General features: G+C 39.7%; 1 protein-coding gene across 4 annotated transcripts in view; it reads right to left on the bottom strand.

The window, feature by feature from the left end:
• The window catches only part of LOC141802741 (glutamate receptor ionotropic, kainate 5-like), a 302,416-nt gene that overhangs the window by 11,138 nt on the left and 264,884 nt on the right, over positions 1-26,394 (bottom strand). For all 4 annotated transcript variants that reach the window (XM_074686437.1, XM_074686439.1, XM_074686438.1 and 1 more), the window contains exons 14-18: positions 19,913-20,026; positions 6,466-6,575; positions 6,152-6,325; positions 4,044-4,209; positions 3,204-3,429 (exon numbers count right to left, since the gene is read on the bottom strand). In XM_074686437.1, the coding sequence (XP_074542538.1) occupies positions 3,204-3,429; positions 4,044-4,209; positions 6,152-6,325; positions 6,466-6,575; positions 19,913-20,026 (790 nt within the window). The remainder of the gene's footprint in view (positions 1-3,203; positions 3,430-4,043; positions 4,210-6,151; positions 6,326-6,465; positions 6,576-19,912; positions 20,027-26,394) is intronic.

Genomic DNA, 26,394 nt, shown 5'->3' with positions numbered 1-26,394 from the left:
TGGCATTTAGCTCTTGTTTCAACTTTTAGCTTTTCTTATATCCATAAGCCTGCGTTTTAGCCTTATGCTCGTGTTTTTAACTTTAGCCTATGTGTTATCTTTAAGCCCCTCATTTAGCATTTAGCTCATGTTTCTACCTTTATCTCCTGTTAGATCCTTAAGCTTGTGTTTTAGCCATTAGCCTGTGAATAAATCTTGAGCTCATGTTTTGAGCTTTAGCCCTTGTATTAGCTTTTAGCCCCTGATTTGGCATTTAGCTCATGTTTCAACCTTTAGCTTTTCTTATAAACTGTAGCCTGTGTATTAGCATTAACCCCCTGATTAAGCATTAAGCTCATGTTTCAATCTTTATCTCCTGTCTGAGCCTCAAACTTGTGTTTTAGCCATTAGCTCATGTGTTAGCTAGTTGTCTGAAGCTGGTGTTTTGACCTTTAGTCCTTGTATTAGCTTTAAGCTCCTGTTTTAGGATAAAACTCATGTTTTAACCATGAGCTTTTTTCTATAACCTTTAGCCTGTTCTAGCATTAAGCTCATGTTTTAACCTTTAGCTGATGTATTAGCTTTGAGCCCCTGGTTTAGCATTCAGCTTATGTTTCAACCTTTATCTCCTGATTAAGCCTCAAGCTCATCTTTAGCCTTTAGCCTGTGAACAAGACTTAAACTTCTTATAACCTTTGGCCTGTGTAGCCACTTTTAGCTTAAAGCCTGTGTTTTAGCATTTTGGTTATGTTATAGCCTTTAGCTCCTTTCTTACCCTTTAGCTGGTCTTTAACCTTTAGCCTGTGTATTAGCCTTTAGCTCATAGTTTACTTAAAATTGTATTCTTAGCCTTTAGCTTGTGTTTTACCCTTTATTTTTAAGCCTTTAGCTCATATGTTAGCCTTTGGCTCCTGCAGATAAAGTCTGACAAAAGATAATGAGAAATAACACTTTTTGGTGTTGATAATTTTATTTCGAATCCTGGATTTTTCGCCTGTTTGAGTATTTTCAGGAAATGCTGTTTGTCTGAATTCCTTTGTGTTGTGTTGTGCCTTAAGAAACTGCTCCCATGGGCAGGTCTCTGATGAACCAGAGAAAACAAAACACACAGAGATGACTTTAGATTCTTATTTTTAGAAGCAAAATCTACAACTATTGGGAGAAAAACAGGTTTAAAACACTTCAGAGGTTTCACTTATAAAAGCTTGAGGTTACTTTAGTGTACTTCTGATATCTGGAAAGTCAAAGTCTGTAAGAACATGTGAGAGCACTTTACGCAGAGAGTCTTCAAATTAAATCAGGAGAGAAACCCAAACATTGTCACTGAAGTGTTTTCTGATTCACTGCAACTAAAGTTTCCTCCTTCCTGAACTCAGACACCACGAGGGAGAGCTGTCACCTTTGTGTGATGCTAACAGACACTGAGGTAATGTGAAGGCTGAAGTTTTCATCAGACCTTAGAGAAGTTTACAGGGACGCCTCGCCTCAGACTGAAATGATTTAAAGTAAGAAAAACTTTCAGAGAGCGATGTGAAAAAGCTTTTGTATCGGCTGAAAACAGAACCAAACATTTTCCACTGACTCAGAGCAGCTGTGAGTTTTGTTCTCCGCCTGATGCTAATCGCTCTCTGTCAGTCAGCACAGTTAGCGTGAGAGCCGTCGGGTTCGGGGCGCCGAGGTGACGCTCTGATTTTATTTTAATCACTGAACAGGCAGCTTGACTGACAGGCCGGTTCCCCCAAAACTCATCTTGTTTTCAGTCTCCGTGCTGCTCCCGCTCCGCTCTCCACATCTGTTCCTCCCTCCATCATTACCCATGCTAATCTATGCGCTAACACTTATCACCAGAAACAACTCCGAGGCCGCGCCAGGCGCCGGCGGGAGCGGGGGAACGCCAAATTGGACTCAGGGCGGATTTAATTTTCCAGGAGGAGCAGCTGCACAAAGAATCTGACCCGGTTAACTCCTGAAACCGAACCGCAGACGAGGAGCCGGCGGAACGTGACACAGCTGTGATACATCACTGACAGTAAGTGGCTGCTTCACTCTGATTGGCTGATGCATCGCTTCAGAAAATCCTTTCCCTTTTTGTCCTAAGTTCTGAACCCCAGGGTCTGCAACCTTTACTTTCATTTAGCCTCAGCTTACCTGGGTTAAAGTCATTCAGGAGCCACAAAATCTACTTAATCTTCACAATAATAATTGCCTAAACAGAAGGTTTTTGTGTTTATAAAATTATACAGTTGAAGCTTTTTATTTTTTGATAAATTTGCAAACATTTTTCAAAATTAAAAAAATTTGCAGTGTCAAAAATTAAAAAGTTGCAATGTTTTTCCTAAAATGTAAAATTTCAAAATTTACATTTTCTAAATATGAAATGTAGAAAATTAAAACATATATATATACACACACACACAGCTTTTTGTTTTTAATAAATTTGCAAATATTTTTCAACATTTAAAGAATTTGAAATGTCAAAATTTACAATAAATTGCACATTTTATAAAAAAACGTGTTTTTTTAAATATGAAATTTCAAAAATAAATGTGGCTTCTTTTTATAAAGCTTTTTATTTTTAATGAAGTTGCAAATATTTTTCAACTTAAACAAAAAAAAATTGTAATGTTAAAATATATATCACAAGTTGCACAGTTTAAAAAAAAAAAAAAAATCCTAAAAATTGGCATTTTTAAATACGAAATTTTAAAAACAAAAAAATGTGAAAAATTTGCTAAAATTTTGCTAGATTTTTTTTTTTTTAATGTTTAAAAAAAAACATTTTTCATAAAAGTGGAATTTTAGTTTTTTGTAAATATATGCAAATTTAAAATTAAAAAATATAAATTAAATTATGCAAAATATTTAAAACTTTTGAATTTTTTTGGCTTACCTTGAAAAATTTCAAAATTGAAATTTTAAAAAATTTGCACAAAGTTAAAAATAATTTTAAAAAATATTGAAAGCCTCAAAGCAAGAGGTGATGCATATTCAGTTCAACGAAATGTCCACACTTTTTTTTGGTATCAGTGTCTTTAATCATTGACACCCTCAGTAAGAAAAATATGTTTTTTTATTTTAATAATATATATTTTTTTTAAAGCTGGGAGGAGCCACTGCAAAGGAGCCAAAGAGTTGCATGACGCTCCAGAGCCACAGGTTGAAGACCCTTGGTCTAAACTAACCTAAAGGTTCCAAACTGGGTCTTTGTTTGGGACCGGACTCACCCAGGGGCATGCCGATGCCGTATCCTTTGGTGTCCAGCAGCCCTCCGATCTGCGTCAGGTTGCAGTTGAGGCTGCGGTAGTACTCGTTCATGGTGCTCTCCATCAGGAAGGCGTACTTGGAGTTGAGGACGCGGGCGATGCCCTCCTCGGTGCTCTTCACGAACACGCTAGGCTGCTTGGAGTACATGTAGTTCCACATGCGCTGGTACGTTTGGTACCGCGAGTTCTGGAGGAAAGATGTGACAGAGGAGGTCAGAGAGTTAAAAACATCCCTGGACTTGTGTTAATGCTTCCTTTTTGACCCTTTGACACACTGTGGTTAAGCCGCAGTGTCTTCCTGCTTCCTGCTGAGCTATAACGACACCACGGTGCTTTGTTAGCTAAATTGTTATAAGAAGTAATTTGAAATACAACCAACAATTCAAACGTGGCAAACATTTACGTGGAGGAGCAAAAGATTGGATATCCAATTAAAACATCCAGATCATGGGGAATTTGTCAAACCGTTTGGTTTCAAGTCAGGTCCTGGTTTGTCTTTGTTTCATGGACTGTGTAGCTCTCCACCTTCACTTAACGGAGAATTGGGACACCACTTCACTAGACCTGCACAAGCAAAACCAAAGGACTGAGGGGCAGAGCTGGGATTGGCCCTTAGACCCCAGTAGTCAGAGCTCCAGATCTCAAAGTGGATCTGTTCCACTGTGGTCTTGCTGCTTCCCTGCTCTGGCAGTCTGCAGCAGATACTCAATTCTCCTCAGTTTTTAAGATGCCAGAGCTGTGACGTCTGATTGGCTGGCAGAGCTCCACCTGTACCGACCCAAAACTCCTGCCGTGTCTCACCATGAAGAAGGTCATCGTGGACCCCCCGTGGATGGTCCCGTACTGGATGTTGGTCTGGTCAGCCAGGTCGTCCGGAGACTCGATGGGGACCTCCATCCTCTGCACGGTCAGGAACGCCGCCAGGTTGGCCGTGTAGGACGAGATGATGATGAGGGTGAAGGCCCACCTGGGAGGAAGGACAGCGTTAACCTTTATTCACCCGAATCTGACCCGGTTAACTCCTGAAACTGAACCGCGGACGAGAAGCCATTTTTTCCTCAGCTCACCTGGATTAAAGTCAGTAAGGAGCCACAAAATCTACTTTATCTTCACAATAACCACAAAAAGTTAATAAACTCCCAAACACCATATTATCTAGTAAATACTTGTCAAAACATACTTTTCTTTTGTGTTTATAAAATTGTACATTTGAAGCTTTTTTTTTGTTGTTTTAATTTTAAGATACTGTTCAATTTTTTTAAAATTGTAATGTCAAAATTAAAACAAGTTGCACAGTTTTATCAAATAAATGTATTTCATTTTTTTAAAATATGAAATTTAAGACAATTAGAAAAAGCAAAAAAAAAATATATATTGAAATTTGGCAAAATTGCTTTAAATGGTCTATCAAATTTAATTAAAAAAATATGGAATTTTGGTAATTTGTAAACATTTACAAAAAAATAAATTTGCAAATATTTTAAATTTTTCAAAACCTTAAAATTTTTGACTAACCTTGAAAAATGTAAAAAGTGAAATAAAAAGAATGCACCAAGTCCAAAATTGTATAAAAAAAAAATAGAAAAAAAATTAAAATTTAAAAATTTGTGTTTTTCAAAATATGAATTTAAAAAATATACACAGCTTATGTATTTTTTATTTTGATTTTAGTTCATTTGAAAATAATTTTCAAAATATTAAAAAAATTGTAATGTCAAAATAATAAAAAGGTTACACATTTTTTTCCAAAAAATTTGCTTTTTTCTTGATGTGAAATTTAAAAAATATACAAAACATTTGCAAAAAAAAAAAAAAAATGCTAGATTATAATTTTTTTTAGTGTTTTTACAAATTTGATTTTTTTCAAAACTTAAATTGTAGTTATTTGTATACATTTGCAAAAAATAAAATAAATTTGCAAAAAATACAATAAAATTGCAAAAATTCGGAATTTTGCAAAATGTTTAAAACTTTGGGAATTTTTCGTTTAACCTTGAAAAAATGTCAAAATAGAAATTCAAAACAAATTGCCAAAATAACTCCAAAATAATTAAAAAAAATTTAGAGCCTCATCGCAAGAGATGGTGTATTTTTAGTTTAATGAAATGTTGACACATTTTTTTTTGGTATTATTATGTTTAATTATCAACACTCTCAGTAGGAACTTTTTTTTTTAATTCTATAATATTTGTTAACCTTTTTTTCCCCAGAGAAATATCAACGCTCGCTCCGCTTTCATCAGGACCAGAGCGGGTGGCGGGGAGGAGACAGATGGAGCGCTCGGCGGGAAACGTCAGGATTTTAAGATAAGCATCATCAACCTAAACATGAACTCTGCAGGTCGCCTCGGAAAGTAGAAAGCGAGGAAGGGGGACAGTTTGTCCTGAAGGTGCGTGAATCAGTCCATGTTTTCAGACGGCTGTGAAGAATGGCGATGTAAGCTGACTGTAAACACGCCCGCCAACTGAGCCACTCTGTTCAGATCTTTTTGATTCCAGGTTTGACTCGTCGCTCTCTAAACCTCAGCTCGCCAACGAGCCGCTCAGGAGAAGGTGTTCTGCAGTCTGAGCGGCGGTGGTGGCGGCCATGATGAGCGTTTATCAGCTTGGCGCGGCTGAGAGCTGTCAGAGGAAAGATGCTGAGGAGCCGTCCAGTCCCTCCAGTATCCCTCCACCATCTGTCTGACAGCAGCTACTGGGAACCAGGAGGGGGGGGCAGAGGAGCGGGAAGAAAACCAGAAATGAAACTGACATCATCAGTTTCACCTGAGCGCCGCTTCACCATCTGTTCATGATCGCCTAATGTTCCCGAGGAGGAGGGGGAGGGGCTGGACGCAGCGCTGGTCGCCGTCGTCAGGTTGTTAAATGAAGTCGTAACTTTCTGAAACCAAAGATGGGTGTTAGACGTACCAGACTCCGCTGACGCAGCGCGTGGACAGAGCGCGCGGCATGATCTCTGAGCCCTGCTGCATGAAGCCGCCCACCGGGAACCACAGGCTGTTCCCCAGGGTGTACTGGTTCTCCAGGACGTCCCGCCGCTCGCGCAGACACGGGTGAGGGTTGTACCACTCGTACGGGCTGAGCCTGGAGGGGACAGAGAGACAGACGAGTTAACCTGCTCTGAGCGCACGTTTCACTTCATCATCTTCTTTAAACCACGTCAAATCTCCTCCACACACACACACACACACACACACACTCATGGAGAGAGACAGGTGTGTTACCTGGCGGCGAGGAAGAGGACACAGCTGACAGCGAGGTACGCCAGCAGCATGAAGAGCCAGACAGCCGGAGAGAACGGATCCAGGAAGGAGAAGTAACCCGGCTTACGACCCTGAAACACACACAGAAACACACACACCTCTCTATGAGTGTGGAGGATACATCACACACACACACACACCTTCCCCCCTCATCCACACACGCTGCACAGACGTGATAGGACAGAGTCCAGCCCTGACACCTCTTTATTTCCTGTTTCCCTGAAGCTGTCCAATCACAAGAAGACCGAATACAACTTCTAATCCCTTAGTACCAACTGAGCATGGTTTAAAGTCCACAGCCTACCTGAGTATTGTTGCTGACCATGTCCATCCCTTTATGAGCACAGTGTACCCATCTTCTGATGGCTACTTCCAGCAGGATAACGCTCCATGTCATAAAGCTGGAATCATCTCAGACTGCTTTCTTCAACATGACAATGAGTTCCCTGTACTCAAATGTCCTCCACAGTCCCCAGATCTCAATCCAATAGAGCACCTTTGGGATGTGGTGGAACGGGAGATTCTCATCATGGATGTTCAGACCACAAATCTGCAGCAACTGTTGATGCTATCATGTCAATATGGACCAAACTCTCTGAGGAAGGTTTCCAGGACCTTGTTGAATCTATGCCACCAAGGATTAAGGCTACTAACTAACAGCGCACTAACCCTGTTACTTTTTCCAATAACGGGTGATCTAATTTATTACTATTTCAAATGTCATAATGCCATAACTATTACTGAAAGTGAAATGTGGTGTGCTACTTTGTATCCAGCTGAGAGGTGCTGCAGATAATACGTAGGGAAAAGTGTCAGACACATAAGTAATATGTCTACATTGTGTTACATTGTGTTACGTTAGGTTGTGTTACTTTACGCTGTGTTACATGATGTTGTGTTACGCTATGCTGTGTTGAGTTACGCTGTGTTAGGTTGAGTTGTGTTAAGTTATGTTGTTACATTACACTGTGTTACATTGTGTTACGTTGTATAACACTGTGTTACATTACATCTTGTTCAATACATTGTGTAACATTACGTTTTGTTACGTTTTTGTTACGTTGTGTTCCGTTACACGTTGTGCCAAATACGTTGTGCTACCTACGTTGTGTTACATAGTTGTGTTACATAGTTGTGTTACATAGTTGTGTTACATAGTTGTATTATGTTCTGATGAGTTACGTTGTGTAACATCACCTTTGTGTTACGTTTGTGTTACGTTTGTGTTACATTTGTGTTACATAACTTTGTGTTACGTTACGTCGTGTTACGTTACATCGCGTTACGTTACGTCGCGTTACGTTACGTCGTGTTACGTTACGTCGTGTTACGTTGTGTAGTGTTACGTTACGTCGTGTTACGTTACGTTGTGTTACGTTGTGTTACGTTACGTTGTGTTACGTTACGCCGTGTTACGTTACGCCGTGTTACGTTACGCCGTGTTACGTTACGCCGTGTTACGTTACGCCGTGTTACGTTTCGCTGGTTACGTTACGACGTGTAACGTTACGTTGTGTAACGTGAAGTCGGGTAACGTAACATTGTGTAACGTTACGTTATGTGTGTTACGTTTCGTTGTGTAACGTAACATTGTGTAACGTAACATTGCGTAACGTTACGTTATGTTGTGTTATGTTACGTTGTGTTACGTTACGTTGTGTTACGTTACGTTGTGTTACGTTACGTTGTGTTACGTTGTGTTACGTTAAGTTGTGTTACGTTACGTTGTTGCGTTTTTATTTTGTTACTTTATGTTACGTAGTTATGTTATTTTGTGTACTGTTACATTGTGTTAAGTTACATTGTGTTACATAATGTTAGGTTACATTTTGTTTCATTACGTTTCATTATGTTATGTTATGTTGTGTCATAAAATGTTGAGAACGATAATGTTGACACTGTTTTAATAAAGAGCTGATACTAAAGTCAACTTTTCAGCAACAAATATCACACAGCTTCCTGTTTGTGTCTGTGTAACCTCACTCAGGAAGGGTCTAATGCAGCGTCTTTGGATCAAACCAATGAAAGAGGGAGAGGCGGAGATGCTTTCCCAGGTTTGAATGTAAGGCACAAGTAGCCGACTTGTTTTGACTTAATAAAATATTAGAGATGACACATTCACAGACGTACCCTACCGTTCATCCACCCTCTGTTAGCTGTGACCCATGTTTGATGTGGTTTCTGTGTCTCCCTGCAGGATGGCTTTACCTCACACCAGGCAGGTAGTTTGTTATGAATCACAACTCCATCAAAGCCAGAGACTGAGTATTTTCTAAGCTGCTCTGTGTGGAAACTCCAGCGTGATTCACTGAGTCACCACTAACCACTCTGTGTATGCAGCTCATGATGGCTGCTGTGCGATAACAACCACTGTGTGCTGCACAAACTCACTCAGACATGCTAAATTTCTTGTCAGACACTGAGGTCATGAGAGGTTTAATACATCAGTAAATGTGGTTTTGTCTCTTGCGAGGTGAATCATCCAGGTAGAAGAAGATATCAGGGAGACAAACATCAAACATCGGTTGCTGAGTGGGATCAGTCGCCTCCTGCCGGCTCTGAGTCCAGGTAATGACCACCTGTCGCCCCGACCTGTCGGCGCTGACACCCTTCACTCTCTGACTGAATGAATCTGTGTTTCCTCTTCTACTTCTTGCTCGTAAAACAACAATGGGGATGAAAACCTCAGTCTCTGAGGAGGGGTGGAGAACTCCCAGATTAGACCAAATTACAGAGGATGGTGAGCTGTGGAGGAGGTGATCAGCTCTGTTTGGTTCCTTTTTTAAATCTCAGCATCACTTCCTGTTTTCTGCGCTCAGTAAATAACAGACAAAGGTTACGACGACAAACTCCCCCTGAGCTTGTTCTCATTTTCTGCCGGCGCCTGCTTCAGAGCGGCAGGTAAGCTGTCAATCACTGGAGAAACACAAAGAGAGCTCTGCAGATCTCCTCACACAAAGTTCAACAGTATTCAGACTCAGTTTGGGGATTTAGAGCCCGACGACGGAGACCAACATGTTTTAATCTTCTGTAACAGCTCAGCTCGCCTCCGCTCCCCGTCACCTGGCAGAACCAGTGGCTCTGATGCTGACTGATAACGTCTGGCTCACAGTCACACAGTTAAAACCTGCTGTAGACGTGATGTCAGACTGAATAATGAGCTGGAATAACCTGGAAACTCTGCAGACGCTTCATCTCATCTCATGGTTTTTTAACAGCAGAGGGCGCCCTGACCCTCTTCAATGTTCAAACATCTCTTCAGTCTGCAGCGATGATCCCTGATGAGGCTGTGACCACAGGTCTTAAAATATGAAGCTGATGCTAAAGTGTTAAAACCTGCAGTTCCTCTGGTGTCCACTAGAGGCTGGCTGCAGAAACACCAGAAACCACACACACACACATTCAAAAAGCTGATCTTTTCAGCAGCAACACTGACTTAAGTCCTCAAGATGACAAGTTGTTGTTGCTACTTTCTCTAAAACTTTGGCTCCAAAAATGCTTTAATTTTGGAAGGACCTTAAAGGCACTTCCTCAAAATGAAGTTACCTCACACTGCAAAATCTGATTTTGTGTTAATGTCACTGGAATGTCCAGAAAAAAAAGTCTTATTTCAAGACACTGAAAAAAAAATGTTAAGAAAATGTTCTTGTTCGGTTTCCATAACATTGTGTACCGTTATGTTGTGTACCGTTATGTTGTGTACCATTACATTTGATCAGTTACGTTGTCTACTGTTGAGATGTATACCGTTATGTTCTATACCGCTGGGTTGTATACTGTTACACTGTTTACACCACAACGTATACACCATGTTGTAAACCGTAACGTTGTTGCCGTTACGTTGTATAACGTTACGTTGTATAACGTTACGTTGTATAACGTTACGTTGTATAACGTTACCTGTGTACCTTTCATTGTATACTGTTATGCTGTGTACTGTTACATTGTTTGCATCACATTGTATACACCATGTGTACCGTTCGATGTATACCGCTATGTTGTGTACCGTTACGTTGTGTACCGTTACGTTGTGTACCGTTATGTTGTGTACCGTTATGTTGTGTACCTTTACGTTGTGTACCTTTACGTTGTGTACCGTTACGTTGTGTACCGTTACGTTGTGTACCGTTACGTTGTGTACCGTTACGTTGTGTACCGTTGTGTTGTGTACCGTTACGTTGTGTACCGTTACGTTGTGTACCGTTACGTTGTGTACCGTTACGTTGTGTACCGTTACGTTGTGTACCGTTACGTTGTGTACCGTTGTGTTGTGTACGGTTACGTTGTGTACCGTTACGTTGTGTACCGTTACGTTGTGTACCGTTACGTTGTGTACCGTTGTGTTGTGTACCGTTACGTTGTGTACCGTTACGTTGTGTACCGTTACGTTGTGTACCGTTACGTTGTGTACCGTTGTGTTGTGTACGGTTACGTTGTGTACCGTTACGTTGTGTACCGTTGTGTTGTGTACGGTTACGTTGTGTACCGTTACGTTGTGTATCGTTACGTTGTGTACCGTTACGTTGTGTACCGTTACGTTGTGTACCGTTACGTTGTGTACCGTTACGTTGTGTACCGTTACGTTGTGTACCGTTACGTTGTGTACCGTTACGTTAATTACCGTTAAGTTGTGTACTGTTACTCTGTGTTCTGTTATGTTGTGTTCCATTAGGTTGTGTTATGTTACTTTAAAAGTGTTATTTTACGTTTAGAAACTTTGCAAAACCTTAACATTCATAACAATTACCAACAATTGGTGCAATTATAGTTTGTTCTTTGGTTAATTAATAGAATAACACCAAATTGATGCCTGTTTAAATCTGAAGTTATTTCATTGACAAACTGTCATCATCAGCAGAGTGCAGGCTGGAGGTTTGGGGTCAGAGGTTTTCAGGGGACAATGAAGAAAACCAAACTGAGGAGAGGATCATCATGGATGGGGAAACTAATGTTTTAAAATCTTTGTTTCTGAGACTCCAGCTCCTGTTTCAGCCCTGAAACATGTTTAACCTGAGTGTTGATGAAGCACGGAGCCAAACTTCTTTCTCTAACACCTGTTAGTTTTTTCTCTGCAGGAGCTTCACACACTTCCTGAGCGATTATAATGATGTCACTCTCCATCCCTCCCTCACACCGCCGCTGTCTCCTGGCTCGTGATGTCAGAGGTCCTTGTACCTGCTGTAATGAATTATGGCGCCGTGATAGAGCGAGCAGCGGAGTGATAATACACGGAGCTCTAATGAATTGGGAGCAGCCGCAGACATAAATCCAGCCTGCTGATCACCAGAGGGCACGGCGGCTGATAAACACGACGCCTCCTCACTAATGTGTGTGCACGAGTCAACAGCCCCAGCAATTAAACAGATTACCATCTTTAAGTGTGCTCGCCAGGCAGCTATCTGCAAGGATGCTGCAGCGCATGTGTGTGTGTGTGTGTGTTTTACAATCCACATAAAGCGCTTTATACCTCCGGTCATGATTGTATCTCTTATTTATCTCCTCAGAGAGCCACAGAAGAAGAATCATGTCTGTTTGTGTGACGTGTTAAAGAGCTTGTTCACACTCAGACGTGTTTGTGCCTCGTTCATTCAGAGCGTTAATTAGTTCAGATTAAATTTCATAATAACAAACGCAGATCTGACCGAGAGCAATCTGCTTCACTTCCTGTAACAAGGAGACACTGAGCCGCTTGACAAACGGCGTCAAACCATTCGTCCTGGAAACCCTGGAAAGTATCTTCTCAGGTTTGATTTCAAAGCCAAACGTTGGTTCAGCTCTGATTCAGAGGATCTGTGTGCGCTGAGTTTGTGTGTGTCAGATAGTCGACCCTCCGTGTGACGCTAACCGTGCTGCTCTGAGACACAGCAGGTTGGATTTATGTCACCTCAGCTCGCCATCTCCTCGCCGTCAGCGCGCACAGATGAGCTCTGCGTCCACTGAATCCTTAAATCCACCCTGCGATGATTCAGAGGGCGGCTGCGTGACTCCTCGCCGTGAGGACGCGCTCACATTAAACAGCTGACTGATGCGGACTGGATCACAGCCGACTGGATCAAAAGCAGAGGACAGATGGTGGAGGTGAATGCTGATGAGCTGCAGATGTACTGTATCTATCTGCTGCCCTCGCAGGAGACGCGTCATTATGTTTTAACGACTAATTAAATAAATGTTTTATTAACATTTATTGTCATTAAAAGCCCATTCGCAGTGTTCGACCAGCTGCTGCTGACTGACGCCGACTTCAAACGGTAAACCTCTAAAAGCTCCACTTTGAAATATTTCACTCATTGGATGTTTACAAGCCTCATGGCTGAGGATGTTTTGGCAAACAAAGAGATGGACATAAAAACCAGCCTCCTGTGACGTTTCCATATTTCACTGAGCTGCTACTGGAGTCTCAATCTGACCCATCTGGACCCTAAAACTGATGAAATGATACGACACAATCTGATAAAAAGTGACTCAATGGGATATTATATGTTATATATGACAAAGTATGTGATTTAGAAAGATTCACAATCTTATATCAAGCTTCAATGAGGTGAAATATAAAGACATGAGATAATTGGTTTGGATTTGTACAAATTCAACACATTCAACACACGTTATGATACATTATACTACATTTTGATAGAGTAGATATAAGATTATATTATACAATCTAAAGGAGTATAATTTAATAAGATAAAATACAATAAGTTATTATGTTACAATTTGTTGCAACACTTAAGAAATGTTACCAAATGTTAGGATACATTAAAAAAAAAACATTCATCACAATTGCTACAATATGTTATGATACTTAACAGTACTTTACCATAAGTTATGATATGTTAAAAATTTGTTAAATACCTCCTGATACCTAAATATGCAATATGATACATGTCAATACACTACAATGGGTTGAGATATGTTACAATACATTTTGATACATTGTGATACTTTAAAGTTCTATATGACTCATAACAATATGTTAAAAATGTGTCCATACATTATGATGTTATGATACAGAATATATGGAAATGTTATGATACTATGTTATCATATATTACCTTATGGATTGGATATGTTACAATATGCTAAAATGTATTACGCTACTTACAAAACGTTACACTACTTTACAAAATATTATGTAACTTACAATTAGTTAGAAAATGTGACAATACGTACTATTACATTATTATATGATATTTGTTACTAAATAATGAATTGCAAAATGTAAAAATATGATTCACTATGACATGTTACAGTATATTACAAACGGCTACATCCAAATAAATATAAATCACACGTTATGATATGTTATGATCAATATGCTACAATACGATATGTTTTGATACGAAATGTTATAATACAATATGATAAGAAACAATATTCTATGATACCTTATGTTACGATACGATATGTTCCGATATGATATGTTATGATATGATGTTATGATATGTTATGACATGATATGTTATGATACAATATGTTCCCATAAGATATGTTATGATACGATGTTATGATAGAAAAAGTTATGATAGAAAATGTTATGACACAATATGTTAACATAGAATATTTTATGATATGATATGTTATAATAAGATATGTTATGATATATATTTTGATACGTTATATGTTATGATACAATATGTTACGATACAATTTGTTATGAAACTATACGTTACGATTTGAAATGTTATAATAAGATATGTTACAGTAGGATTTGTATGATATTGAATTGAATGAATGAATGAATGTTACAATGTGATGTTATGATACGTTACACTACAATGTGTTACAATATATATTGTGAATCAGTATATTACCAAAAAACATGTTCTGATGAAATATGGTATTTCAAAACAAAACATGTTACAACGAGATATGCTATAATCCAAATTTAAAACCCAAATTTAGAATCCAATGAGAGATGATAGTTAATGTTAAAGTCTGATGATATAACACAAAATGTTATGATACAATCTGTTACAATCCAATATGTCACAATACAGTATGTTATGATACCAAACGTTACAGTATGGTATAAATTGATATATTTGTCATTGAAACATGTTACATTATGATATGTACGATATGATATTACAATGTGATGTTATATTTGTTAAATATGTGTTACGTTGTGATTTTATGATATATGTTACATTACAATGTGTTAAAATGTGATGAAATATGGTACAGTACGTAATGCAACAATACAACATGATACAATATGGTATGTTATGATAAGATATTTTATAGTTTTTAATTATAGTATATGTTATAATACTATGGTATCATACAAAATGTTACAATACAGTATGGTACGACATGATATGTCCCAAAATGATATTTAATGATTTATTTTACGATAAAACATGTCACAGTAAAACATGTTACAGTTTGATATGTTATGATATATGATATGATATTTTACATACGATACAATGCAATGAGTTGTATCAGGACAAGAAATGCCACAATCACATACAGCATGGTACGATCTGTATGAAACGACGTGATATGAAATGACACAATATGTCACATTAAAATTTAGTAGACTACCATAGGATACAGAATAATATCATCTTATAAGTTATGATATGATACGGTACGTTACAAAACACTGTGATATAATATAATATAATAGTTAATGATGTAAAATGATAACTAAAGGTGATCCATGTGAATGGATCCAATAAATGTGTTGGGATTATTTATCCTTCATAACTGACTCATGAGGAACGGAGGGTTTGAATTCACCTACATTCACCTGCATTCAGTGGTTTCATCTCCTGCAGAGAGACTGTAGCTTAAAGGCACTTCAGCAGGCCTCAAACTCTGCTCTGATAAACGCTCTGAGCCAAGATTTGATGCAAAACGCTCCATGTAGGGATGAAATCACTCCCAACCCAATCATTTCAGGATTAAAGTCCATCTCTCCTGTCCAGACTCCTGATTCTTTCCTCTTTTTTTTCACAAGGCTTCTTGCAGAGATTTTATCGGGGTTTCATCATATTCCCAGGTATTTGTTCTTGTCATTTGTCCATCACTCCTTTTTCAAACCGTCTTCATTTATTTATCCGAGCAGCAGCCTCTGAGACTGCAAACAAACATCAAGCATCCCGGGTTCAATGATTTCCTCCCTGGCTGCTTTAAAGCAGAACTATTTGTTGCTTGTTAGTGGCTTCTCAGCGTCCGTGGTTAACATGCTGTCCTTACCCCGTCTGCTATGCTAATACACAACCCTCCCTGCTGGCCTGTTTGCAGTCTGTTCACCCAAAAACCCAACCTGAGCCGGCCTCTGTCGCCCTCACAGGAAGTGCAGTCAAGCGGCGTTCATGCTTCTCATTCCAGTCAGGGAGGCAGAGTCACCGATCCTCCCTCAGAGGCGCAAAAACTCATATTTTTCATCCTGACGCTTCTGTCACCCTCCTTCCCTCCCTACCTGCCTCTCACCCCCACTCCTCCACCACAGAAGAAGAAACATGCCCCTGTCTGAGTCCTCTTCCTCTGTGATCTCTCCGGTCTGCGGATATTTTCGGTTTCTTTGTCCTGAACTCTCGGTGTGGCGGTCTGACCCGAGCAGGAGGGGTTTTGTTGTTGCCTCCAGCGCCGAGCAGCTGAGGAGGCGGCGGCTGCTGTTGTGGCTGCGGCGTTTTCTCTCTGAATTCATCAAATCAGTGACCAGACAGAGCGGGCGGTGGGGAGCGGCGAGAAGTGTCAACAGGTGAAAACGCTCTGTTGTTCCATTTGTTTAAGTTTGTTTTGCCTCTGCAGGCAAATCAGAGCAGCACCACAAGTTTGTATCGAATTCTTCAAGGTCTTATTTGGAGGCAAACAAACGGCGTGCTGAGCCGTGGAACAAGCTGCTCCACAGCTGTGCTTTCTGATCTCATATTTATACATCGTGTTCACCCGGAACGTTCTCCTAAATCACAACAAACTCTCACACTAACCTGCTCCGGGGGAACACTCAGTGGCTCTGTTTGCTGCCCACTGCTTCAAAGACAAACACACACACACCCTCTGGACGGTGTGTGTACGAGCCGTTTCACTGCAGCAGAGCATGAAAGACTCCCCAACCACCGTAGACTGTGATTTCTACCTGAACAAACTGACTCCAGGTGTGATCATGTGACCACGTTTGATGCTGCAGCTAAAGTCTTCTGCTTCCACGTAGAGGTATCGAGAACTGGTCCAGTTTCAGAGCACATGCATTTCAGTTTTTTCTAAATAAAATCCTGTGTTAACATTTAGTTGAACTAAATCTTCATCCCATCTGTCAATAAAGCCTGCCACCGCTCTACTTCACCTCCTACAACATCAACAGCCCACCAACTTTCCATGCACCTGTGGCTAACCTCAAGTTTTACAGCCCTGGGAAGATAACTACATCTACAAAAAGACTCATCTGGAAGAAAATACTGATTTTAATTCTGTGTGGATGGATTCATTTCACTGACAACGTGCTGGATTAATATACATGGTTGATATGTGGCAAAACATTAGCAAACAACCAAAAATGATGAGCTGAGCAACATTATTGACAATAATCAAAGTAAAGCTTTCTTTGGAAAGTTTAAAAACTTCTGCAACTTATTAAATGTGTTTTTTTTTTCATTTTTGAAAATTTTGCAAATTTCATTTTTTGATTTTGCAAATTGTTTTTGATTTTTGCAGTTTTTTAAATTTTCATTTTTAAAAATTTTGCTGATTTCTAAAACTTTATTTTTTTTGGAATATTTTTGCAATGTACAGTTCCTTTTTCACCTTTTTTTATTTAAAAAATTTTCACGGTTTCACACATTTTTAACATTTCAAGATCGTTTTGAAAAAATTGCACACTTTTTCCACTTCAAATTTTTCTAAATTTTCCAATCTTATTTTTTTTGAAAATTTTTCAAAATATTTAAAATTCCAAAAGATTGAAATTTCACAAAAATGTTTGTAACTTGAAAATAAATATATTTTTTAACATTTGACATTTTTTTGGAAGTTTTGCTTTTTAAAATGTTCCAAAATTGCAAAAATGTTTAAATTTAACATTTCTTTTAAAATTTTTTGTCAGTTTTAATTTTTTTTTTTTACGTTTTCTACTTTTTTTTTTATTAAAAACTTTTGAAATTTTTGCAAACTTTGTCCAATTCAAATTATAATCCATGAATTGAGTCAAATTGGCACTTATGAAAGTAAAGGTTGCAATCTCTTAGCGCTTTAGGCGGCCCCGTCTGCAATCATTGTTTTTTAACATTACGTCAAAAACTGAAACATAAACTCTGAGTTTTGTGTTTTAAAGTATAAAAATACCCTACAAAGAAACCACAAACTGAGACCTGAATCAAAAGAAGGAGACAGAAGACCACCGGACCAAGAACTGCTTGTGGATGAAAGACAATCAGCGAGTGTACGCATTAGTTTGACGATCTACGACGAGGTCTGAATTTTCTTCCTCCTGTAACAGAGTCTCACAACCATCATTTTAATGCACGTCTTTACATTTGCTCCCACCCTGCAGACGCAGACTCTGCAGGTCTCTGGATGTGGAGAGCGACCCTCTCATTAAAGAGTCCAGCAGGAGAGTCTGAGGTTATTACGGAGACAGCAGCTGCTTCAAGCTCCTGCTGTTTCTCCATTTCCCTCATGATCGATGAGTTTGTTTAGACATTACAATGAAAACTAAACATGGGTCTGATCCACAGGACTCCGTCCAGACAGTCAGACCTGTGGCCTCCATTTCCAACAAACGTCTACAAAGAAACACGTTCAGTTTTAGAAACGTGATCAAACTCATCATGTCTTCGTCACAGCGTTTTAGCATCGCTAAGTCTAACTGATAATTATCCAAGGACTGGAAATTTGAAGTCCAAGCTCCCTCAGGATCCTCAGAGGGACAAACTCAGACCCAGCCACCCAGGGGTAAGTTTTACAAAGAGCAAGAGTCACTCTTAAAAACAGAGTGTGTGAAAACAAAAAAACGACTGACGCTGTTTTTAATCAAAGAAGGATTATCTGACTCTCACAGGGCTCTGCAGAGTTTACTCTCCTCTCTCAGCGCAGCAGCTCAGAGTAAGAGAAACAGACTCTGTGATGATGACTGGAGCTAAAAACTAAACACTCAGCTTTATTTATGAGAGAAAATGAAAAACTGTTAATGAGCTACAAGTCAATTAAACCCATAAGGTGGAACTGCTCTCTGCTTCTGCTGTCTGCTTCTGCTGTCTGCGGGGAGTTTAACGGAAACAAAACAACAAATATATAATCACTTAGTGTTCAACAAACACGGCAGCACACCTCGATAAGAGTTGCTTTCTCAGGAAAGATAAAACACAGCGTCTCTCGAGACCCCAGGAAAGACGACACATTAATTTTTCAGTAATGAAAGAGTGAAAAACCCTCAGAGGTCGGAGCTGTTAAATTTGACATAAACAGGTTTTGCTCACGTCTCTAAGAGAGAGACTTAGCATCAACTGGCAGTCACTCAAGGTAGTTTATGGAGACTTTTTCACACATTTGAGTGACACATGATTATTCCTGTTAGCTGAGAGAGCCAACAGGTGGCAGCCATCTTTGTTTTGGTCAGTCAGCCAATTGGTGATTGTATACAGACCGGCTGACCCAGAAAGACTTCTAGGGTGTCAGTGGTTATGTTTCCATGCAGTCAATAAACTTTCTGCTCTGTCTTCCTGTATCCATAGCAACAGCATCAACAACAACAACAACAGCATATTCCAGTTTTTAAAAAAGGTTATTGGTGTTTACATGGCCAAGTGCAACCATTTATTATCATGGAGGACCAAAAATGCCAAAATTAAAAATAATATAAAAATAAATAAAATGAGAGCAGAGCACTTTTATTTCATTAGTTATTGATATTTAAGTCTATTTCCATATTTATTTATTTATTCATCCATTTTTTACTTTAATTTTTTACTTTTATTTTTAAGTTTATTTATTCAATAATTTACTAATTTAATTTAATTTTTTTTTCACTTTTATTTCTTTTTAATTTTGGCATTTTTGGTCCTCCTCAGGTTATTGCTAACAATCGGAATATTAAAGGGTGAATGACAGCATGTAAATGTAGCCAATGTCAGCTCTAAAAACCCTTATTTTCATCTTTTCAGTGGTACAATAGCATTTCCATGTGGTAAAAAAAAGTACTGCAGTTCACAGCATAATGATGGTATACATGTAAAATACAGGATTGTAGAGCAATTAGTTATGTTTACTATGTTTAATGTCATTATTTTTACTAGGAGGCACAGAAAAGAGCCTCATTTCTTCTATTTATTTATTTATTTATTCAAATATCTTGTATTTTTGACAACCAACCAAGGGAGTCAAATATCTTATTTATTTTCACTTTATTTGTTTATTTATCAAAATTTGTGACTTTGAGACTAAAGCACGGCGGCGTTCTTACCAGGTGGACGCGGTAGAGGATGCTGATTCCCAGAGTCATGAAGGGTTTGGAGAAGTCGATCACTTTTTCTCTCTCCGACGTGATGGTGAAGCCGGCGACGGCCAGGTCGGCTTTCTGCAAAGACGACCAGAGACAGAGGAGACCAGTCACAAAACATTTCAAACAGCGTCTGACGTCTCTGATGTCTTAATATTACTGAAAAAACTTTTTGATGTGAGGAATTTTTTTTATTTTGTAAATTGCACAGTTCTTGACATCCTTTTCAGTGCACTCTTTAAACATTTTAATGTTTTATTTTATTTTAACTTATGTGGATATATTTTTTTCCTTTTCAGTACAAAGCTCTTAATTATTATCTTTATTTTTTACTACTTAAGCTCTCTTTTTTTCTTTTTTTTTAATATTTAGTGTGAGTTTATTATAACTGTATAGAGACAGTGTGGTTAACTGGAGTCAAATTCCTTGTATTCTTGAGATACTTGGTGAATAAAGGTAATTCTGATTCTGATTCAAATCATCAGGGCTCGAGCTGGACCTGGACAGTAGGGACCCTATTTCATTGTCTTCCCGGTCCTCTGTAGTCTCAATTTATGTGCCTTTTACGTGCTCAAAAACAAAAGAAATTCATGGCAGAATTTATGGTTTCAGTGTTTTTGTGCCCATACATGCCCCACAGCGCCCCCTAGGTGAGACAAACACAGCCCCTCCGGCTGCTTTGAGCTACTAGCCTGAATTTTTTTGTGCATGATAGTCATGAAAAAGCCAACAAAAAAGTATTTTATGACCATCATGAATTCCAAACAGGAAGTTCAGAAATCAGAGTTAAATGTTGGATTTTGACGTTTCTAAGGTACATATTTGAATGAACTACTCTCACAGTTTTTTTCGGATCAAATTCAAATTTATTTTGTGTTTACATGACATGTTGATGATTAAAATGTATTCATGGATTTCTTGTAAATCAATGGGCGTGGCCACTAATGATGTTCAAAGTTTACCAAATCGCACACACATGCTCAGTGTATCAGGCCACGTGGGGTTAGGGCTCACCTATCGCCGCTTGGTATTCCTCTTCCTTTTGGCTTTGCACTTCTTGTTTGGACGGATTAAACAGTAATTGACTCTCTGCCCTGTACAGTCCTTGACGCAGCAGTATTTTGAGACATGTTTTTAAGGCTTTAAGGTTAAACGGCTCCCAGCAGCAGCATCAGCACATTCCTGTCCTCTCTGAGTGAAACTTTGGAGCGTTAATCTGATGGAGACACATCCAAACAGTCTCTGATTAAACAGCCGTCTCCCCCTGAAGCCTGGTTTTTCATTCACGGTAGCACGGTGCGATTAAAAGCGCCCTCTTTGTTCAAATATTTGAACCTTCTGTGCAGGGATCCCGTAGCTTTTAATGAAATATTGATTTTTATTGTGCAGGAGTCACTGTCGAGGGCACAGTTGTTACTGACTGCATTAGAAGTTAACACTGTGTTGTTATTGTGCTGCTCTCAGGGGACCGCAGAGCTCCGGCGCTGCCAGGGAACAGCTTTTGTTCCAGGTGGGTTCAGTGGGTAAATCACTGCCCTCGAACTGGTCCCACTTTGAGTTTAGACTCACTTTAATTCAGGCTGTGAACTCCTGATTTACTGAGAGGAACTTTTAAAAATGTTCCCCTCAAATGAATTGGGCTGGGACATTTGGAGGTTGAAACTGTTTTACAACCTCTGGAGCGACCAGCTGCCATTGATGATGATTTATGCTTCTCAGAATTACGTCCAATCACAGCCAACAGTTAGAGGTAAACTGAGACTTTCTTTTCTGTGCGACATGTTGTTTACTTTACAGTCCAACAAACCCAAAGGCCACGTTGTGTCAGAATAATTACAGCGTAAAGTTTGCCCCCCTGGAGACGTCTGCAGGATATATTTTGTAACTTGTTTTTTGATACTTCCTGAAAGTAACACAAACTCATCTGTTTCTTGTGAGTCTCAGTTTCACTGTAAACACTAAATCACACAGAGGCTTCAGTCTCCCTAACGTTGGTACCAGGATGTTACAACTGTACACAAACATTCAGTGTTGAGTTTCAGCTATAGAGCACCTGTCCATCTGTTTCCTCTGAGTCTCAGTTTCACTGTATGAAACGAGTCACATGTTGACTGAAATCTGTCTTAAAACAAGAACATGAGCCCAAAAAAGGTAGCTTTTGCTGTAATCAATAGATGATTTGACTAATAATTGAATTCCTGGTTCAGTGGATGTTTTCAATTGAACCCAACATCTGCTGAGATTTTTAAGATCAGTCACAGTTTCACTGTAAATAGTAAGTCAACGGGAGATTCAGACCCCCTATCTTCATTCCCCATATCTTAACATGCTTTTGATCTAGGGACTGGTTCCTTTCATGTTTGTATCAGTTCTCAGTGGTACCAATTTTCTGTACATCTGTGTGTTAATGTGGTAATAAATGTTAATTTGTTTAGGAACAAATTCTCAAAGATTTTCAATCAAAAATATTTATTTCTCAATTTCTTTGACCTTTGTGTTCTTTTCTGAAATCTGTGAGTGCTCACCGCTGCCAGGTGGGGTTGTCCGTTCGATGACACGTATCCTACACAGTATTTATGGACCAGCCTTAATCCAGAGAGAGACTTAATCCAGGTTTAATGATACTGGTTAATTGAAACACTCAATACCGGTTACTGTTGGCTGCACCACGTCAGAATAATAACACTTGACTCTCTATCTAACTCTCGCTGTGTCCCACCACTCCAGTGTTGCCAAATTGTAAGTAAAAAAAGTCACTATAGGGTGTCCCGGAAGTCACTTAAAGTCGTTAAATGACATCATTGCCTAATTTGCAGGAGGACTCGTCTGTCTGTGAGTGTTTTGGATAGGGGAGGGGCCCACAGCAGCATCTACTACTGCTAGTTTTGACACCAGTCGTTTTTTTGAAAAGTCGGTCGAAGGGCCTGAAAGGTCGCTAAGATGCTAACACTGCACAACTCTTTTAGAAAACACACACAACACACTTCACTGAACCTTGGTATTCTCAAACGCAATACAACACAAATTAGCACAGTCTCGTTATCTGATATGAACAATCCACTCACTCTGTTACAGTATGAATGTGAAAAATCGGGATTAGTAATCAGGAGTTCAGCAGCAGAAAGGGTTAAAAAGCAGGAGACTCACAGAAGTCAAAAAACAGAAGAAAGAAAAATACTTGGAAGATGTTTTTTGAACTGAGGTCAATGATGTCAGAGTTCTAGAACTCCTGCTGCTGCTGCACATAGAATGTTTTTGCATGCATGCACCTGATTGGTCGATTCCACTCAGACTAAAACAACAGACACTGTTGATATCACACACCTTCCACATCTTTCTGTTATCGGTAAACTTTACTCTGTCCTCCAACACAAATGGATTTTCTCATTATTAAGGTCTCTTTAGTTTGCTAAAATAAAAACACGATGATGCTGATTAGGCAAAAGTTAGAAGAAAGTAAAGTTTGTTCGTTGAATGGAGGTGGATCCATCACTTGTGGTGCATTCAGGGAAGTCAGGAAATCTAAACACTCATTGTCTTTAGAGTTAACGTTTGATCTACATCAGATTGTCGGCAAAAATCTGTTTATATAGAGGAAAAAAATTCATTACACTTGATATGAGCCATGTTTACCTGACCAGTTCAGCAAAAATGTCTTGTTTCAAGTTATTTAAAGACAAAATGAGGTCTGAAATGCTGTAAAAAAGCAAAAATAAAAAAAACTGCCAATGTAACAAAATATTTGCTAAAAATTAGCTTGAAACTAGAAGAATGTCGTGATACAAGCAACTTTATCTTGCTCCATTGGTAGATTTATTTTACTTGTTGCAGAAACTCAGGCCTCATTTTGTCTTTAGATAACTTAAAATCAGACATTTATATAAAAACTATGCAACTGTACAACTGTCTATACAATCAGTCAGACATGGAAGTTTATAGAGGGAGGTAATGAGCAGGAGTGGGTGTAATATTATCAATACTATGAGTGGTGTGATGTACAGACAGCAGTTGAGTGAGACTGATTCTGGCGTCCATAGCAGGAGAAGGCTGCAGTCCGTCCACCATGTCTCATTATGACCCAGCTCTCACAGCGCTGCAGCTCACTCCTCCTTTCCTTCCTGTGCGTTTGCTAGCAGAGATATTTCACCCTGAGCTGCCCGGGCTGCCGAACACAAACAGGGAATCTCATTTACCCACGGCGGCAGTAATGGATTTTGTGTCTTTATAATTTAAACCAACATCACGCCGCACCTTTTCAAATGTTTTCTCTCTTCGTCTCCACGTTTCAACCTCGCTGGGTAAACACGGCGGAGTGAGTCTAAGGTTGAAAGATAATCTCATTACGGCGGAGTGGAGAGAGACGCTGCGAGTGGATCCATGGAGGAGCGTTTATCTGGACCCCAGACTCCCCTATGCTCCTTAATTAACACCTAATTGATTAACCAGGAGACACTTGTTCAACAAATTTCAGCCACTTTCATCAGACGCCACGGCCTCGTGACAGCGCCAGAGACAGAGACAGTGTTTCAAAGTTGTTGAGAAAACAGTAAGGTGTGTGTGTGTGTGTGTGTGTATGAGAGAGTGTGTGTGTGTGTGTGTGTTAAAAGATGGCAGATCAAGGTCAGAGTCCAACCGGGTGATTGAGATGAAGCGTCTGTAATTTTTAGCACATTTGCATAAAACTCACAAAGAGTCTCTGGCTACAGATAAAAGTGAATACCTGCTGGTCTGTGTGTGTGTGTGTGTCTGTCTGTGTGTGTGTGTGTGTGTGTGTGTGTGTGATCCTGCTGAGGACTCTGGCTGTGTAATTGAAACTGCTCTCTATAATTAGTAAGAAAAAAGGCAGTTGATTAGCCCGTTAATGGCCCGCTTGTGTTGCCAATTTCCTTTTCTCTGACACACACACACACACATACTTACACACTCACACACACACACGCGCGCGCGATCATCAGCCACCATCACCATTATCATCGCTATTATGTGTAGCTATAGCTCTCTGTGTGGGTGGATTTCTGTGTGTGTGGCATAAGAGAGGAGCCAGCAGTGTGTCCACCAGCAGTTTAAACATTATGTGCAACAGCTTCACACACACACACACACACACCAAAAACACACACCAAACAGACACACACGAAAAGAAAAAGACATTTTTGACGGTAAGATTCTGACAAGTGAAGGACTGCACAGGAAATGTGGAGAGTCCAGGTTGTGGTAAGTTTTGCTTTCGGTGTCCTTTTCAACTGCAGGAACTAGGGTCAAATTTTACTTCTGGGGTCCAAGAACTTTTGGGTCCTGTTAAAACATTCCTTGGAACTAAACTAGTTCCTGTGACTCATTGTTTGTCGTTCGCTAGCCTGACGACCCCAGTATCTTATGTAGAACACCACCAGACCAGTAGAGGGCAGTAAGATGAAAACAAAAGCCTTTCACTAGCCTGTTAGCATAGAGCAGGGGTGGCTAACCTGCGGCTCACGAGCCACATGTGGCTCTTTGCCTTTCGGTGTGTGGCTCTTCGATCCATTCATAAAAATATATATAAAGCTATGAGTAGCGGTGTGCCGATCAATCTAAAATATTGATATACTGATGCCAACGTTGGGTGTACACATTGATTCTTAAGTTTCAGTTTCTCTTCTCTAGTACAAATTAAAACACGCTAACAAACGCGGTAAGACTCGTTTTGAAAATTGGAAACATTTTGATTTTCATTTTATGTCATTCCATTTATGTGTGAGAGGAAGTGTGTTTGTAAGACCACATGTGTGACGTGGCTCTGCGTAGTACCACGGTCATTTTTGTGGCTCTTGGTCTCTGACTGGTTGGCCACCCCTGGCATACAGGATCTTCAGCCTGAGCTGGTTTTGATGGAGCTTTATTTCACTGCAGATAGATTTGTTGACTCTTACAGAAGACAAGAAGCAGGTCCAAGCTGTTTCTAAAAGACCTGTTTCCACCAAGTGGTCCGATACGGATCAATACAGTTTGGAACGGGTTGGATCAGTTAAGCCTGATCCTGTAAGCATTTCCACAGCCAACCGGTGCTTCTTGGTAGGCGGCGTGTAGGCTGGACGCTGATAGCCCTGTCAGTTACGTAATAGCGTGACGCCATAGCAGTGCGACACTAAAAAATCCAACAAAGAAGAAAAACGCGACAAAGTAAACAAAAGCCGCATTTCCACCAAGCAGACCGGTCCGGTTCGTCCCGGTATGTCGCGCATTTTGTAGCGTTTCCACTGACTTATCCCGGGACAGACCCCCAAAAACCGGGGTGAGCCGGCCTACTTTTTTGGGACCCTTTCATATGGGTGCCAGACTGAACCGATCCGCTCTCAGAAGGTGGAGCTACAACACTGCAGACCGTTGATTGGTCAAAAGAATACCCCGACAGCGGCTGCATTTCTCCTGGCGGCACATAGACTTCTCTGAAACGAAGCTTGATTGTT

Source organism: Halichoeres trimaculatus, unplaced genomic scaffold (genome assembly GCF_033239565.1).
Source record: "Halichoeres trimaculatus isolate MK-OKI-2021-1 unplaced genomic scaffold, fHalTri1.1 fHalTri1_scaffold_14, whole genome shotgun sequence".
Taxonomy (NCBI): domain Eukaryota; kingdom Metazoa; phylum Chordata; class Actinopteri; order Labriformes; family Labridae; genus Halichoeres; species Halichoeres trimaculatus.
Note: the sequence above shows the minus strand (reverse complement) of the source record. Positions and strands in the feature narration are given on the sequence as shown.